A 16714-nucleotide genomic window follows, 5' to 3' on the forward strand; every position below is an offset into this window, starting at 1 on the left:
TATCCCTTTGTGTATGTACACTTCAGCTTCTTGAACGTTAAGGTTCATATTGAGTTACCTTTCAGAGACAGTGCACAGGAAGGTGAAGTTGGTTCCCTGGTTTTATTTTATTTTAAATAGCGGTTCCATTACAAGTGTCTGTGCTTTTCAGATCAAGCAGAGCGTTTTGTAGAATGGGATAGCCTAAGAGCTCATGATCTTTTGTTCTTTGTTATATATGCTGAGTAACAGTAGCTGCCAGTGCTGTGAGTACTTACCATGTAGGAATGCTTGCCAGGAAACTTTTTATGGCCCTTTCTTAAAACCCTGAACTGTCACTCTGCTTTGAAGTGAGTCTCTGAAGATTCATTCTGTAAGACAAACTGTCAAACTTTATGGATTCAAGCACCACCACCTTAAAAAAAAAAAAAAAAAAGTCAGCTGAATGAGTAGAACTCACAACCCCGGTGATACGTGAACCTGAATCTGTGAAATTCTTTTCCATTTGAAAAGTAAGCAAGTGAACTGACCGATGCTGAGAGTGGGGTTAGAACATACGTGGAAGTGTGTGTTTGAGGGATACTGTTCCTGAATTGCATTTCTGCTTGGAAGGCACTCCAGAATGTTTCTGAAACAATTTTTATTCCTCAGTAACTTCAGATTTGGGTTCTTACTTCCAAAAGATCATGTCTCTTAACGTAAATTCACTTGCAAATGTGTTTTTTTTTTTAAAAAATATTTTTTCTTTGTACTGCTTTCAACATCTGTAAAACCTGGTCTTTCAACAGAAAGCTAAAGGCTAATTAACAGGAAAACCTATGCTTTGCACTATATGTGAAATATTGGAATCTTAACTGTATTCTGCATGATGATTTAGAAACGCTGTTTCTTTATTAATATTCTCCCATGTATTCTTTTTTGATGCAGATGTTGCTGTACAACTTCCAGACAAAAAGTCTATTATCATGTATTTAACCTCTTTATTTGAGGTCCTTCCTAAGCAAGTCACCATGGAAGACATTCGGGAAGTGGAGACCCTTCCAAGGAGATACAAGCAGGAATGTGAGGATGGAGAATTCCACATGCAGCAGGTGTGTTTGTCATCGAAGCCTGGTTGAATCTTCTTCAGTTGTAATTTTAGCTGATCTTCAGGCTTGTCAGTTCTCTGGAACATGTCTTCTATCTTGTTCAACACTATTGGGAAAATATGAAAAATCATAGCATCATCTTTGTGATTGACTTCATTGGTTCTTTTTTGTTTCCTGATTCATATACAAAATCCTTTTTGCTGAGGTAGAAAGCTACATCTTCATTATGCTTCTTTCTTCTGTTTATTTTCCTTATTTATCTTGACAAGTGGCCTGAAGTCTTCAACTGAGTTTATAGCAGGAGTTGTGGTGGTGGTATTTGGTGGGTTTTTGTTTGCGTGAGAGGTCCACTGCTGTGTTAAATAAGCAAAATTAAAGTTTTCTATCCAGGTTATTTTAAAATGGAAATTTCATTATTGGTGACTGTTGGCCCCTCTCATTAGAAATGTACCTAACAGTTAGTTTTAAAATTTTATGAAGGATTGAAAGGGATCTTAGTTGTTCTATTCTTAATATCATTTGGGAAAGCATCTTCTCAGCACTTCCAAGGCATTACTTTTCTCTTTTCTCGCTTTTCTCGCCTAGGTTGTAGCACTTGAAGAGGAGCAGGGCAGTTCTAGAGCAGAGACGCCCAGCACGGTGACAGAGGTGGATATGGACTTGGATAGCTACCAAGTTGCTCTGGAAGAAGTCCTCACGTGGTTGCTGTCAGCTGAGGATGCATTTCGGGAACAGGAGGAAATATCTGGTGATGTTGAAGAAGTCAAAGAGCAATTTGCCACCCATGAAGTAAGCTTTTCTTATGTTCCTTTTGTGTAGTTTTTCTTTTCTGTGTGGGAGCCGAAAATTTTCTTTCCCTAGTCCTTATCCAAACACTGCCATTCTCTTTCTTGTGTCTTGCTTTTCCTAAACTGAAAGCACCTCTAACTGAATGGTGGTTTTAAAATTATTATTATAATTAGTTTTATAATTGACAAATAATAGTTTCTTGGCAGTGGAAATGGATCTTTTTAAGAGAGTTTTCAGTGGAACAGGTTTTGGAATTTCAGTGTATTTTTTGTGTCAGCTTTCTGTGGCTGACCCCTTGTTGTCATAGAATCACAGAATGGTTTGGGTTGGAAGGGACCTTAAAGATCATCCAGTTCCAACTCCCCGGCCATGGGCAGGTTGCCCAACACCCCATCCAACCTGGTCTTGGACACTTTGAGATGACAGATTCCTGATAGGAGCTCACAGATCACGGTGATGTGGCTGGTTGTACCGTTTCCAGGCTTTTATGATGGAACTGACTGCACACCAGAGCAACGTGGGCAGTGTCCTGCAGGCTGGGAACCAACTGGTGGCACAGGGAAATCTGTCTTCTGAAGAGGAGTTTGAGATCCAGGAGCAAATGCTGCTGCTGAACTCCCGCTGGGAGGAGCTCAGGGTGGATAGCATGGACAGGCAGTCCCGGTGAGTCATCCCGCATGACCTCTCCTAAAGCTGAAGGACTGGTCTCTGGTGCTTACTGCGTCTCAGAGGAATTGCTTTGCATCCATTTGTAAGATATTTTTGTCTGAAGTAGCTCTTCCGTTTGGGACATGAAATCCACCCTCTTCGTACTCTCCAAGATGAAACGGAGGAAATGGATATAACTGGTTTTTTGGATTCTTATGTAAGAGTATTTTGAGATTTATGTTATATAAGTGTACCAAACTAAATATGATACCTACATGCAGCAGTTACATAAATGTATTTTTAATATTTTCAGTAGTTTAAGTTCCTGAATAAAACATTCAGGAGATGTGAATATCTATGTGTGTTTACACAGCTAAAGAGCACTTAAAAGATTTTTTTCCCCGCCTGTAGTTGTCAGGCTCAGAGCTGCGCATCAAGGGAGAAACTGCATTTGATTGTCACTTGTAGCAGTGGTTCTGTTAGTGAACAGAAAATCCCAGTTGCAAGAAACAGTCCTTGGTATAAATTGCATAATTCACTCATTTTTATTCTGTTGCAGTAGAAACAGGAATTCTTAATTCTGTGTTTCTTAGGTTAATGGTGAAAGTTATATTGGATGATACATAACTGGTTTATGAATGGCTATGTGTCTTTCCTTTAAGAACTAGAAATTAGTTTTTTTCCTTGGAAAGACTGTTCCTGACATGACTCTGCCTGTGCTTCCCCCTGCAGCCTGCATGACATGCTGATGGAACTGCAGAAGAAGCAGTTGCAGCAGCTGTCCGACTGGCTGACCATCACAGAAGAACGCATTCAGAAGATGGAGTCTCAACTCTTAGCTGAAGATATAGAGTCTCTTCAAAAACAGCTGGAAGAACACAAAGTAAACCGTTCTGTCTGTCCTGTAATGTGTATGGGAGAACTATTTGGAAGAAGTGTAGGGTGGAAGGTTTCCTTAGCCAATAAACTTGCTAAAGAATTGGACAAAAGGAGTTAGACATGTTCAGCCTTCTTAGCCGAACACTTCAGTGATGATGACTACAGCAGAAATTGTGTTATCTTTGCTACATGCAGGAAATGAGGCCTCCCCAGGTGAATTGTTGGTGTTAGGGACAGTATGAAATGTATTGTAGATAACTGGCCTTTAATGACTGGCAGCAATGCTAAGGCACATTTGAGACTTGCTGCCTGAAATAATGCAGGAGTTAAAGCTATTGCTATTAAAGCAATTTGCAAATTGGTTTGGCTTGCAATTAAGTTTCTGGATGGGAGTCCAGCCTTTCTAGCCCAGGGTGTGTTTTGAAGGAGAAAGATGGCCTTTTAATATTAGTCATGGTTGCAGCATTGTTTTTTGTAGTCATTGCTGAGGTTTGACCTTCTGTCCAGCTTGAGACATACCTCACAGGGCAACAACTGCTAAGTATTCTTAGTCTGTGTAATTTCTTGTCCCACATTTGCATTTTTTGCTCTTTCTTCAAAGGCTGGGGAGCTTGAGGCCTGTTGTTCATGAAGTAGTTTAGGATTTTCTGGGATGAAGAGTGGTATTTACAGTAGTTTAAGGGCATATTGATGTTGCAGAGTTATTTTGGAGGTAGGCTTTAACCATGTAATCTGTTCTGCCAGAAGTTGTATGAATATTTAAATGTACAGATGTATTTTAAGCTAATTGGAAGAGTATGTTTTTTGCAGTTGCTAGGTATCAGTTTGTGACTATTGTCTTTGATACTAGGCTTTGAGAAATGTCAACTATTAAATGTTCATAGTGATTTTTACCTGTTTGGCATGCCCTATGATACTTGCTTAAAAAAAGCAACTTTTTTATGGAATGCTTAAGTTCTCTTATCCATAGCCGTAGACATATAGAAAGTCAGTGCAGTCATATGATTTTCCTAGTCAAGAATGGTGTATACATTTTAAAACTTTTTTGTGTGTTTTCCAGCACTTTAAAAGAATGGTTTTAGGTTCTTTTCTAGCAATCTTTGAAAGTTTGTTTAAACTGTGCAGTGATTCCCAGTGGTAAAAATATTTGCTTAAGTGTTGAATCTGTAGTGCTTTGCCACATTTGTTTTAGTCACTGTGGGCAAAATAGCAATTTGATAAGTATTCAAAATTTGTAACAGCTATGTGTTTTTCTAGAGCCTGCAAAGTGACCTAGAGACAGAACAAGTGAAGGTAAACTCCCTAACGCACATGGTCGTCATTGTCGATGAAAGCAGTGGGGAAAGTGCAACAGCTATTCTGGAGGAACAATTGCAGGTAAAATATTAGAGCCCTCTTTTTTAAAAAACAAAACCAACCAAACAAAAAAACACAAAATCCAAAACTGTAATAGCAGACACTTAAAAATCTTTGCGTATAATTGTTAATCAATGTTTTTTGTGTTTAAAGACAATTTGTCCTAGAAAGCAATTTAAAGTAATATAATTTTAAATGTAATATTAATGCAAAGAATTATTAAACTTGCTCAGGATAAAACCTGAAAAAGTTATTTGACTTTCAAGCTCAATTCCTGATGAGTCAAGCTGCTTGCATCTGCAGTGACTTAAGCACTTTTGCAGCATATCTTCTCAGCAATTTCACTAAAATGGGAAGATGCACAATACAACTCTTTAATTTCAAATAGGTAATTCTCATTAGGAAATTAAAATCTGATTGAAAAATATTTAAACACAGGAACAGAATTAATCAAGGGAATATTGTGTAAATTGTTTTCCTGTTTTCTTTTTGGACTTGGGCTGCAACCTGAGTAAATCATAGGGAGTATAGAACATAAGATTTATTGTAACAGAATTCATGCTACTTCCATTACTCCTTTTGAAATCAATGAAATAGTTTCCTGAGTTCAGCGAGCGCAGAAATAAGGCCATAGGTGAATGCTCTTAATAGTTTTAACCTCAAGCTTTGTACAATACAATGGCAGTTAATGGCAACAAGGTAATTACAATATAGAAAGAGGTTACTGTGAAGTAGAAATTTTGCTCTTGATTGTATAGTTTTTGATCCTCTTTGTGAGGCTCGTGAATATTCACGATATCTCCTGCTTCTGTAGAGGCTGGGTGAGCGGTGGACAGCAGTTTGTCGATGGACTGAGGAAAGACGAGTCAAATTGCAAGAAATTCAGCTTTTATGGCAGGAGCTTCTAGAAGAGCAGGTTAGTAACTCTTTGGTTACCCATGGTTGTAGATTTTTTTTTTAAAGTAACTCTTAGTAGGGTTTAACAGCTCTAAGAAAACAGCTGTAAAGAACGAGAATTTCAGATATTGTTTGGGTTCCTAGCATTTCTTGAAGAAGTTGTGCAGCCTAAGAAAAGTATTTACTTAAGTTTAAGCAGGAAAATGCTTATACCTCCTTATAAAATAATTTCCAAGGTAGATATTTAATATTCTTGTGGACATCATCCTTTTGAAAGATCTGTTGCCTTATATTCATCAATGTCAATGAATTCCACAAGATTTATTATATTAAAAATAAGAATTACTGTACTTTGAATGTCAAATTCATACATAATGAACTCTGTGACCTTTCTTGGTGAATTTAATGGAGAAGTGTAAGAATGCAAGTATGAGCATCTTGCTTTAGAAAATTTATGGGAGATAGCTTCTCATAAATATTCCTGTCTTCTTGATAAGTAGTTAAATAATTGAAGGACTTCTGTCTGATTTATATTTGGTCTCCAGTTTTCAGGAGACAACTTTACAATAACAAACTGATTTTATTGGGTTTAAGATCAGTGAAGATTTGCAAAATGGCCAAGAAGCAGGAATATCCCTGATGGCAATGAATCACTAAGTATTTGGTGGTTTGGTAGTTGCAGAAATTTTCCTAACTAAGGCACCAGTGTTTCCAACATAAATACATGTACACAATTTTGCAATCAACTAAGCAATAAATACTGTTTACAAAATCAGTAAGATAAAATATTTGGTCAATATGGTAAAGCACTCAGCTCATCTCATTTTGCTGAGTTTAGGCAAGCAGTTGAGTTGTTAAGAAGATGGCATTGTGTGTTTTCTCTTGCTTTGATCTTGCGTGTTTTCGTGGATCTTGAATATACCACTCAAATATGAATTAGGCAGCGGCATCTGAAAAAAATGGTAACAACTACATGCTGTCAGCTCTGTTAGTCAGTTTTGCATACCTACTGCCAGAGCTTGTTTTGTGACTCAGCTTTAAAATATTTGATGGCTTTTCCTTTGAAGGTTTTCTTAAATTGTTTTGTTTTCTTATATGATGACATTTATCCCTGTAAACTGTTGTTTAAACTCTGCAGTGCACAGAGTGTTTAGACACTTAAAAAGAAGTAGAACAGTGCTGATATATTTGTTGCTGTCACTTACAGCCTGGTTTCTTTGCCAAATGTTTTGTCTGCACGTTTCGGGTTTCTTATGTGTTTCTCCCTGACCCCTGCCATATCTATCTGCAGTATGTTGCTAAGCCAGGCTTGCAGCTCATGCGACCTTATTAATATGGACACAAGGTTCAGATTCTGGTTTATCCAATACCACGTATCTGTTAATGTGTATTTCTTACTTTAAAATTCTGCCATTACGTATGTACATATAGAAAACTGTGCTAACGTTTTCTGACAACTCTTGAGCAAGGTAAGGCTCTGAACTGAAAACCAAGGAATTCTAAGAAAGCCTTACTCGTTATGTCAATGTGCAAACTTCAGGAGCTCTTAGTTTTGATGACCCTATTTGAACATGTTTCAGGCCTCTTCCACCCTTATTTTTGTCTAGGGAAAAATGACCACTCGTTAGCTATTATAAAACTGTTATGAGTGTCATCTTCTGTTGGAGTTGCTTGGCTTTTAGTTGTTTTTTTAATTAAGTTGCTATGAAAAAGTGGAAAAACCTTCATCAATGTTTGTTTAATGTAGAATGTCAGATAACAAGTAATAAGGAAGTAGATGTTCATTTTAGGTGTTTTACATCAGCCTATGTTTGCATTAGTTGTTCAACTCCCAGCAGTGCTTTTATTACTACCAGGTTTGAATTACAGATATCTCTGTCCTGAAGAATTATCAAGTGACCTACAAAAATTACAACTTGAAACCAATTAAAAACTTTAATACAAACAGTTTGATAACAGAAAAGTACCTAAAACATTTAGGTACTGTCATTTTTTCATTTCACCCAACCAGATGGAGAGATGAGCAGCAGCGATGCATCAGCCTTTTTGTGGCTGCCTAGAAAATTTTTTGGAAACCACACTGCCAAGTCAACACAATTCTTACCACTCAGGAAACAAATTCCTCAATCAGTGCCAGATATTTCTTAGCACTGTGATAATTATGTTTCAGTTTCCTAGGGAGAGTTATCATTGACTGCTGATTTAGCAGAAGTTAATCGTATATGTTGAAGGATTTTTAAACTCGTCTATTATGCATAAAGTAAGTTGGCTGGGCTGTCAGCTTGATTCTTCCCAAAGAGTGTGTGGTGTTACAACTTTGTTCTTCCAGCCTTATGGCATTTCTACCACTATCATATTTGCTGTCTGTACATTTTGCACATTGGTTTACATTGGCAATGAAAACTGCCTTAACCCTTTGGCCCAGAAGTTGCTGTAGTCAGTTCTGGGACAATGCCAAAAGTATACAGCTAGACTGAGGAGCTAGCGACTGTTGTAAAGTGTGCTGTTCAGCGAACAAAAAGATCTGCCTTGTTGTATTATTTTATTTTTAAACACAGAGGGGAAGCAGTGTGCAACTGAGCTTGACTGAGGAAAAAAGCTAGCTGGGTATTGCAGTCTGTGGAGATAGCTGTGCAGCAGCAGCAACGTGCAGAAACATAATATGAAATACATAAAATCCTTCCTGACGCTGGAGGCTGCTGGAGTTTCCGTAGCAGTGCTGTGTGACTAGAGCGAGATCCAGGACAGATTTCCTAGAAAAAAGTTAAAAACTTGATGAGCCTTGAGTTAATACTGTCCAGAGCAGACCACCTCAGCTTCCGGGAGTTAATGAGATAGTGTTTAAAACTATTTTGCAATTGGAAATAGGTAAAATAAACAGGGTGGTAACTAATAATACACGTTTGAGTCTGTGGCCAACTGTCTGAATTAAAAGAGCTCTGAATTAACAATGTAGCTTCTGTGAGAAACTGTTTGTAATGGCTGGTTTTGAATCACAGAGGAAGAAGGGTGGGGAATGAAAGAAAGCATGCATGCAGTTTTGCTACATTTAATTTCAATATAATTTATAAATCCTAGGTCTGCTTTGTGGTGCATATCTGGTCTATATGAATAACCTGGGGGGTGGGCACTCTAATGTACTGAGAAATGGTTTTGCTGAAAAGTATTACATAGTTCTCTGGTCTGATATTTTTTGTTCCCCTTTATGTAGTATTTTGGTTAATGCCAACTGAAATTCCTGCACGTAACGATTTCAGAGCAGTGTTTGGAATGCAAAGAACTTAAAGAAGGAATTGTCAATTGTTTGACAAACTTGGTATGTTCTTGTACTATTTCCCTTATAATCTGCAGTGCTTATTGAAAGCTTGGTTGACTGAAAAAGAAGAGGCCTTAAGTAAGGTCCAGACAAGCAACTTCAAAGATCAAACCGACCTGAGTGTGAATGTTCGAAAACTAGCAGTGAGTATTGCTGTCCTCATCTATCCTGTCAAATCTGAGAGTCTAAATGAATGGCAAGTTATGAGTTTGACTTCAGCAGGAGCTGTGAATGAACTATATATTTGAATCCAGGTCTATATTCTTTCCTTGTCAGATATTTTCACTTAAATTTTAAAAAGCTGTGTACAACTTTCTCCATGGCCATGCTAGGCTGATGTGACTTATTTTGGAACAGCCATCCTTGGCATTTTACAGGGTTTGTAGTTTCGTGCAGTCCACCAGACAGCTGGGTTTTCCAAGGTGTGGGTTTTTTTCATTTTGTTCTGTTTTTGTTTAAATACATTGGTACAGCTTGTACCTAAACTAATCATTTGCAACTGTAACTCAAGAACTACAGCAGATTGCTCTAGTAGCTTTCTCAGGGATGTGTTTTTCTTAAGTGTCTGTTAGTGCTTTGTTAAACAAGAGAACTGTTTTGAAACCTATGATGCATCTGGCTCAGGTAGTACATTTCTTCCTGGAATGAAAAGCTAGAGGTGGCAGAATACTTGATGTCGTCTTTTAATGTTTTCTTTTAATTTCAGATTTTGAAAGAGGACATGGGTATGAAACGACAAACACTAGACCAGCTGAATGAGCTAGGTCAGGATGTGGCCCAAATCCTTGGCAATAGCAGAGCATCTGATAAAATCGAGCATGATCAAGAAGAACTAACTCAGAGGTGGGACAGTTTGGTTCAGAAGCTAGAGGATTACTCTAACCAGGTACTTATCTATGCTCTGTTACTTCTTAGCTGTTTAGATGTATGCAAACCTTGCTGATACTGTAAGCAAAAGTGCCCAGGCAAGTTCTTGGCACCTGGCTAGAGGCAGGTGAGTTCTGTTTCACATAGGGCTGATTTTATCTGCAGAAAAAGCTGTCTGGGTTTTTTGGCTTTCAAAACAAGTTGTTAACCTGACTAATACTGTTACTTCTTTCTCACACAGATTAAGCTTCATTTTTTCTGATGAGTAAAGCAGGTTTAACATGTATTATCTATCAATGTAAATACTTTTAAACATTATGAGAGCACTGGGACTGGATTAAATCTCATACTAAAAGAAAATAAACACAAAACCCCAAACGTAGAGTAGATAAATAAATAGGAGTCATACATTTATGCTCTGAGTACAGTTTCTCACCTGTTGAAAAGATTGTTGTTAGACATGTAAGGATGATAGCCAAGCTGGACTGTAAAGTTTTTATTTCGGTATTTTGAGTGCTTGCTAATTTTTCATTTAGATAGAACTTCCATTGGCTTCTGTGAGAATTTTATTTGACGGTTTTATGACTCACATGCCCTTTTTTGTGTGATATTAAAAGATCATTATGGTGATGGCTGCAGCACTGCTTCATGATCCATTTAGTGTGTAGTGAATGAGTTGTGCAGCCTATGAGTAGGGGTCCATTTCAGCCATGCGGCTTTAATTTGTTCTTTCTGTTTGAGTCAAAGCAGTGCGGAGTGCCAAATCCCGTGTGCATCCTTTCATTTCCCCTAAATATCAAGCATGTGCTAAGCTAGAACTTACAGGGTGATTCCCACGAGACTTGCTTTATAACCAGTTAAAGAGTGTGGAAGGTTTCTATTGACTTGAGTGAGCTTTTAGGTTAGTTTTTAGGTCAAATCCACTGTGTGTCAGCTCTTTGAGTTGTATGTTTGGTTTTGTGGGGAATGTATATTAGATATAGAATTGTATATTGTTAAATCCGAAGGACCTTGGTTCTTTCTGTGAACCAAGCAATTATGAAAGAAAATACATAGTGTATTTTGTTGATTTAAATTCACTTGTTCTGGCGTGAAATTCTAGTTGAACTGTGAATTTTGGTGCTTGGTTCCCATCTGTAAAATGAGAAGAATGCTGTTTTTCTTTGGTTTGCTTTGGCATCTATGATAAATGTGCTTTCTGAAGGATAGGTGTGATCATTTGTAGGAGCGAATGAAAGGTTTTTTCTGACTGATGAATAAAAAGAATGAAACAAGAACAAGTTACAGTTTGCATTAGAAAAGGTATTTAACCCTCTTTGCTAAATCATTTTGTGTAGGTAACTCAAGCTGTAGGAAGCGTAGGGATGTCACAGATTTCACAGAAGACTCCTGCAGAAACAATGTCTATGAAGGACCCGGTAGTGGTTAGACAATCCAGGCAGGAATCGCCTCCACCACCACCCCCAAAGAAAAGGCAAATCCCAGGGGACAGTGAAGCAAAGAAAAAGTAAGTATATGTCACTGCCATTTTCCTATGCTCACTAGATAACACAAGCTCATTTCCATTAGTCTTAGGTTTTGAATCTCCTTTTATGCTAGTAAAGAGCATTTATATTGCACCTGTGAAGTTGGGTTTGGGGAGTGGGGAGGGACTGTTATGTACACCCTTGTTTTCAGAGAAACAGCCTGCAGCCTTCGTCAATTTCAAAGGAAAAGGGATATGTTTTATTTTTCAGAAAAGCAGGTCTTTGGTTCTTTGTACCTCAGTTCCTTTGCTGAAAGATAGAATTAATTATATTTCCTTTCTTTTGGAAAAAAAACAATCTTCACGTGTTGGGATACATAGTGTTATGAAAGGACCAAGTATTTTGATTTGTTATGTATTTCTGGTCTCTGTGAAATATACTGGAGAAACTGTGCAGAAAAGCTCAGAAACCTATTCTGTCTCCCTGGTATTTAGTAATAGACACAACATTATAGCGATGTCTCCTTTCACAAGTGTATCTGGAGTGGCTGATTTATTTGCATATATTCTAATAACATGCTGCAGTGCTTTCATTAAATAGCATACATAAAACTAAAGGAATTGTTTAAAAAATGTAGAAGGTAAATACTGTATACTCATTATTTTGCTATTTGTTTGCCTGAGAAAACAAAAATTTATTTGAGGTGTCACTAGTTTAAACCTTTGGCAGGTTTTCTAGGGAGATGATAGAGGGCTGCATCAAGAGCCAAATGTTCAAACTGTATTAAGGACAGGGTCAGGTAAAATGGGTTAAACTTCCATCTGATGCTTTTGCCTGATTCTGGTTACTTACGTTGAAACCAGCAAATGACCAGTAACTGGAATTTTGCAGGCTTTCCCACAAAAAAACCTTTGAGTGGTTAGCAGTAACTTCTGCATCTGTTGGCAGGCTGTTAAGATTTATTTAGGAAACATTAGGATTTACATTGTGTTAAGTCACATAATTGTAGTATGGTCTGACTAGTGGTCCACATAGTACGTCTGCCTTGTCCTTCTCTAAAATTGTGTACAGTATTGCTTATCTATGAGTGTTTTTTTTTTTTTTTTTTTTGTGGTGGTGGGTTGTAGCTTAGTTTTAGGTATGAGAAAGTCAAGTGAATCTAGAAAAGTCCAGCTGTAGCAAAAAATCTTAAACGATAAGCTAATCTTCAGTCAGCTAAACATTCAGGAAGGTTTTTCTGTACTCATTATCATGAATACTTAAGCTGCTAGCATTTTCTTCAGACTAAATAGCATTGCAGACTTTTACAAAATCTAGAATGTGCTGAACTTTAAGACTTCTCATTTTTAAGACAGTGAATAGAGAAAAATGACAAAAAATTGTCCAACCTTCTAAACCAGGTTTGATGCTGAAAGTGCTGAGCTGTTGAACTGGATTTCAAAATCAAAAACTGCCATTCAGGCCACAGACATCAAAGAGTACAAGAAGATGAGAGAGACTTCAAACTTGAAAGAAAAGTTGAAGGTAAAATGGGAAGATAGAGGATTTTCCAGTGAATAATATATTTTGTTTCTTTAGGCTGGCTGTCAGCTGGATATGTGGGCAGATCCACATGCTTCATGGGGATTAAGTCTCTTTGTTGAATAGTTCCTGAACTGGACAGACATGGAAATCTGACCAGCTGGACACAGCCTGTTGTTGGTGTTGGGTCACACAATCCACAGGAAAATTTAAAGGCATATGTGACTGTCTCCTTTGGAAATGTGATAAATGAACGTCTTCAGGATTATCATCTTTTCTACAAAGCAGCATATTTTGGCTTCATGTTTCACAGTTGGAGATGGACTTGACTGACACCATGCTTATAATTTTGGCAGAGATGTGTCAGTGTGCTGCTCAAGGGAGCCCTTGAACCATGCTGTGACATTGCACACCCTTTATTACCTAGGGTCCAAGGTTGTGTCCAGCATTTGGATGCATTGTTGCTTGGTCTGTTAATTTCAGAGAAAACAATGATAGTTACAACTCATGTGACCTGCAAGACAGAACACGGAATTCTACCGTATCTTGTAGAAGCCATGAGATAACTATTTTGTTTTCTGTTCCATCTGTTTCAGGGACATATTCTTGCCTTCCCTGTTCCTTGAGCATACTTTGTTAATGAAAGCTTACTGGAGCTTTAGCAGGAAACCTGCCTTTGAAATCAGAGGCAATAGAATCGTAGAATCATAGAATGTCCCGAGTTGGAAGGGTCCCATAAGGATCATTGAGTCCAACTCCTAATACTTAAAAATATCTATAAAGAGACTCCTTCTCAGTGTTCTAGTGCAAAATGGTGCCAGTAGGAATGATTGGAATGATAGTACCGTTGGAAATAAAAAACAACAAAACCCACCTGATGGTTTATTTATATAGCTTTATGGATGTTTGTAGCCCTTTATAAAACAGGCTCCAAGACAAACACCAGGTTCTCATGAATAACCCTGTTTTTAAATGATTGGGCTCTGAGGGGGTGGGACAATCTTTGTGCTTCCCAACTGTGCAAATGAATGAATGCTGCTTTCAAAGATACGGTAGGAAGTCTAAACCAGAGAAATAACTTGGGACATTTGTTTCGAAAGGATTTTAATTTGGATTGATTTTGTTGCAGTCTCAGAGGGCACTGAAATTATGGCCTTATGGCCAAGGAACCCTTTCCTGTCTGGCTATGTTCTGCCTCGTGGCTCACACAGGAACACACACTGATATGTATGTCTTGAGGGAGGGATGTGTTCCTTTAAAAAATCTTGGTAGCCACATAAGATTTTCCTCACTGAATCTTTGTCATGGGGGAGAGTGAAGCTCTAGAGCTTCGTAGATTGGAGTGCTGGAGTACTAGTTGCTGTAGTTTTTGCTAGCTGGAATTCTAGGTAACAGGTTGTTGTTAGTTTCTGATGGAAATCTTAGTAGACGTTGTAGAGGCAAAAGGAATATTAATATTTTTTATTCGCTGGTTCACATCAAATACATTTTTTTGATCATAAGTGTCATGTTATAGCTGATGTCCCAGTATCTGATATCACCTAGCAGGATTGCCAACCTTTCTAACAATACTTTGTTTCTGGTGTCTTTGTATTAGTCTTTTTGTATACTTGCTGCTTGTGAGATCTAACTTCTTTTATGTGTTTTCAAAAAAAAAAAAAGTCAAGAAAAATGACACTCTCTGAAAATAGTCTTTTGGGGTTCAATTTGTAGGTGATAGAAAAAGAAAGGGCTGAAAAAAGCCAAAAGTTAGATGAACTCAGACGAAGTGGACATGTTCTTTTGGATCAAATGGGAAAAGGTAAGAGACTTGAAATGTTTTTCTGTTTTGTGATTTAATCAGACAAATTGCTGAGAAATAGTACTGATGTGTATGTTTATTATCTCCAGTTAAGCACTGCAGTTCCTTCTCCTTCCAGTTTCTTTCCTTCAGAGACATTCATCATTGTTACTCTTAATAGAAACAAAACACATAAATTACTAGTGAAGCTTATAGAAAAGCAAAATGATTTTTTTAATGTATGTGTGTTTGATTGCAACCTTGTAAGGGTTATTTTTATTGAAATACAAATAATTTCTTAAAGTTGCAGCTATATGCTTTTGGGGAAAGGACTTTTTATTTTAAATCATGTGGAAAAAATAAGTGTAAGATTTTAAAATGTAACTACCTTGAAGTGGAAATCTTGAACCGAAATTTAAGTTGAGTGAATGTGTGTATATGTCTTCTTATTCATAGTTTTCACTATTTTTTGTGAAAACTGTCAGGGTGTTTTGATGATAGTCACAATTTATGGTTCAAAGGCAAGAGAGAAGCCTACGTGCTTGAGAAAATGATTGATTGTGAATTAAAACACTTATCCCTGGAAACATCAGTGAAAGCTGAATCTTTAAGCCTTGCCAAAATTTTGTTTCATAATATGACAAAAAATCATCAGCAAAAGGTGACTTTCTTCACAAAAGAGGTGTTCAGATCATCTAGAAACACAGCCTTTCAGATCTGCCATGCATTTGACTTCTGTTGAACTTCCTGTAGCTGGTAGCATTCAGACAGGCGTAAGGATGGTATCGCTGTCGTGCGTCCTGATTTCCATTGGAGTTTCCAACTGCCACACTTTTTTTTTCCAGCCAGTCCTTTGCTAGGATGCCGCAATCCACTAAGCATTTTGAGTCCTTCCCTCCTTGTTTAATACAGGTGAAATTTTTTTACAGGGGTTGCTGTTGCTCTAAAGGTTGCCCTCAAAGCCACAGATTTGACCTGGAGTTGGGGTTATTAAAAACTTGTGACTGTTCCTGACACTAGACCTTGTCAGGGATCCTCCCTCCTGCCCCTCCCTTTTTTTTTTTCTTTTTTTACCCCCTCCCAGCTGTATGTATGCCCCCAGCTTGATCTATCAATTGTGGTTATATAACAAGTATATGTTGATCATGCTGGGAAATACATAGTTGAAAAATGGGCGTGCATCATCAAAAAATAAGATGCAGAAACTGCTTCCTAATGTTTGCTACCTTAAAGTTAGGAATCTATAGAAAATAAGGCATCGGTAACCAACATACAGCCCCCGCTTTGCTAGGGTCTGCTGATATGTTTTGTCCAACCCAGAATGACAGCCCTTCTCTCCAAAACCAAGCTCAGCTGTGCATGTGTAGGATAATGCACAGCAGAGGCATACCTGTGTATACGTCCGTTTGTGGCATGCTCAGGCCCTGCCGTAGAGCAGTGACCGATCACTGCGTGCACGCTCCTGTTACATGGCTGGCTGCAGCTGCTGTGCTTCCGTGTGTATGGCCAGGGTGTGAAGCGCAGGGGAGGATCCATGCAGCAGGGCCTTCAAGTGCCCATGTAGAAACTGGCTGCCCCAGAACAAAATACTGGGCTCCACTTAAACTGTAGCAGTACAGAAAACAGACCCTTCTGTATGAATCTCTTGCTTATGCTCCAGACTAAATGACAGAACTGGTAAGTTCACATGACTCAAATAAGCCGTATAAAAAGAAGTGGTACCTTGAAACAGGATCTGTATCAGGAACTTGCAGTGGTGAGAATGTATTGTTGAACACACACTGCGTGGAATTTTTTTCACATACCAGCAAATTTGCCAGTTACTTTTGGCTCTCGAGGAAATGGAGCAGGGAGTGCATGTGGGTGGGAAGACTTCACTTACGGTGCTGCGTCCTCAGGTCGTGAATTGATTGACCAGAAAGATGGTGTAGCAAGTCCTTGGGGTAGTCACTGTGAATGGGAAATAACCTTGTGTATTGTCATGCTGCTTTTGTAGCTATTCGTGTTACCTAGTTATTAGTCACGTCTGCATGCAATGTGACATTGTCAGCCACTGTTCGCTCGCTCTCCCAGGCAGACGCTGCTGGATTTCCATTTACCTTTTTAATGAATTTATCGCTGCTTTCCA

The 16714-nt window shown here is 38.2% G+C and overlaps 1 protein-coding gene across 5 annotated transcripts in view; it reads left to right on the forward strand.

Moving 5' to 3' along the window:
* UTRN (utrophin) overlaps window positions 1-16714 on the forward strand; it is a 375635-nt gene that overhangs the window by 81139 nt on the left and 277782 nt on the right. For all 5 annotated transcript variants that reach the window (XM_066994161.1, XM_066994162.1, XM_066994163.1 and 2 more), the window contains 11 exons: window positions 907-1070; window positions 1653-1856; window positions 2338-2519; window positions 3237-3387; window positions 4641-4760; window positions 5554-5655; window positions 8988-9095; window positions 9659-9838; window positions 11157-11326; window positions 12686-12809; window positions 14520-14607. In XM_066994161.1, the coding sequence (XP_066850262.1) occupies window positions 907-1070; window positions 1653-1856; window positions 2338-2519; window positions 3237-3387; window positions 4641-4760; window positions 5554-5655; window positions 8988-9095; window positions 9659-9838; window positions 11157-11326; window positions 12686-12809; window positions 14520-14607 (1593 nt within the window). The remainder of the gene's footprint in view (window positions 1-906; window positions 1071-1652; window positions 1857-2337; window positions 2520-3236; window positions 3388-4640; window positions 4761-5553; window positions 5656-8987; window positions 9096-9658; window positions 9839-11156; window positions 11327-12685; window positions 12810-14519; window positions 14608-16714) is intronic.

Source organism: Anser cygnoides, chromosome 3 (assembly GCF_040182565.1).
Source record: "Anser cygnoides isolate HZ-2024a breed goose chromosome 3, Taihu_goose_T2T_genome, whole genome shotgun sequence".
In the NCBI taxonomy this organism is placed as follows: domain Eukaryota; kingdom Metazoa; phylum Chordata; class Aves; order Anseriformes; family Anatidae; genus Anser; species Anser cygnoides.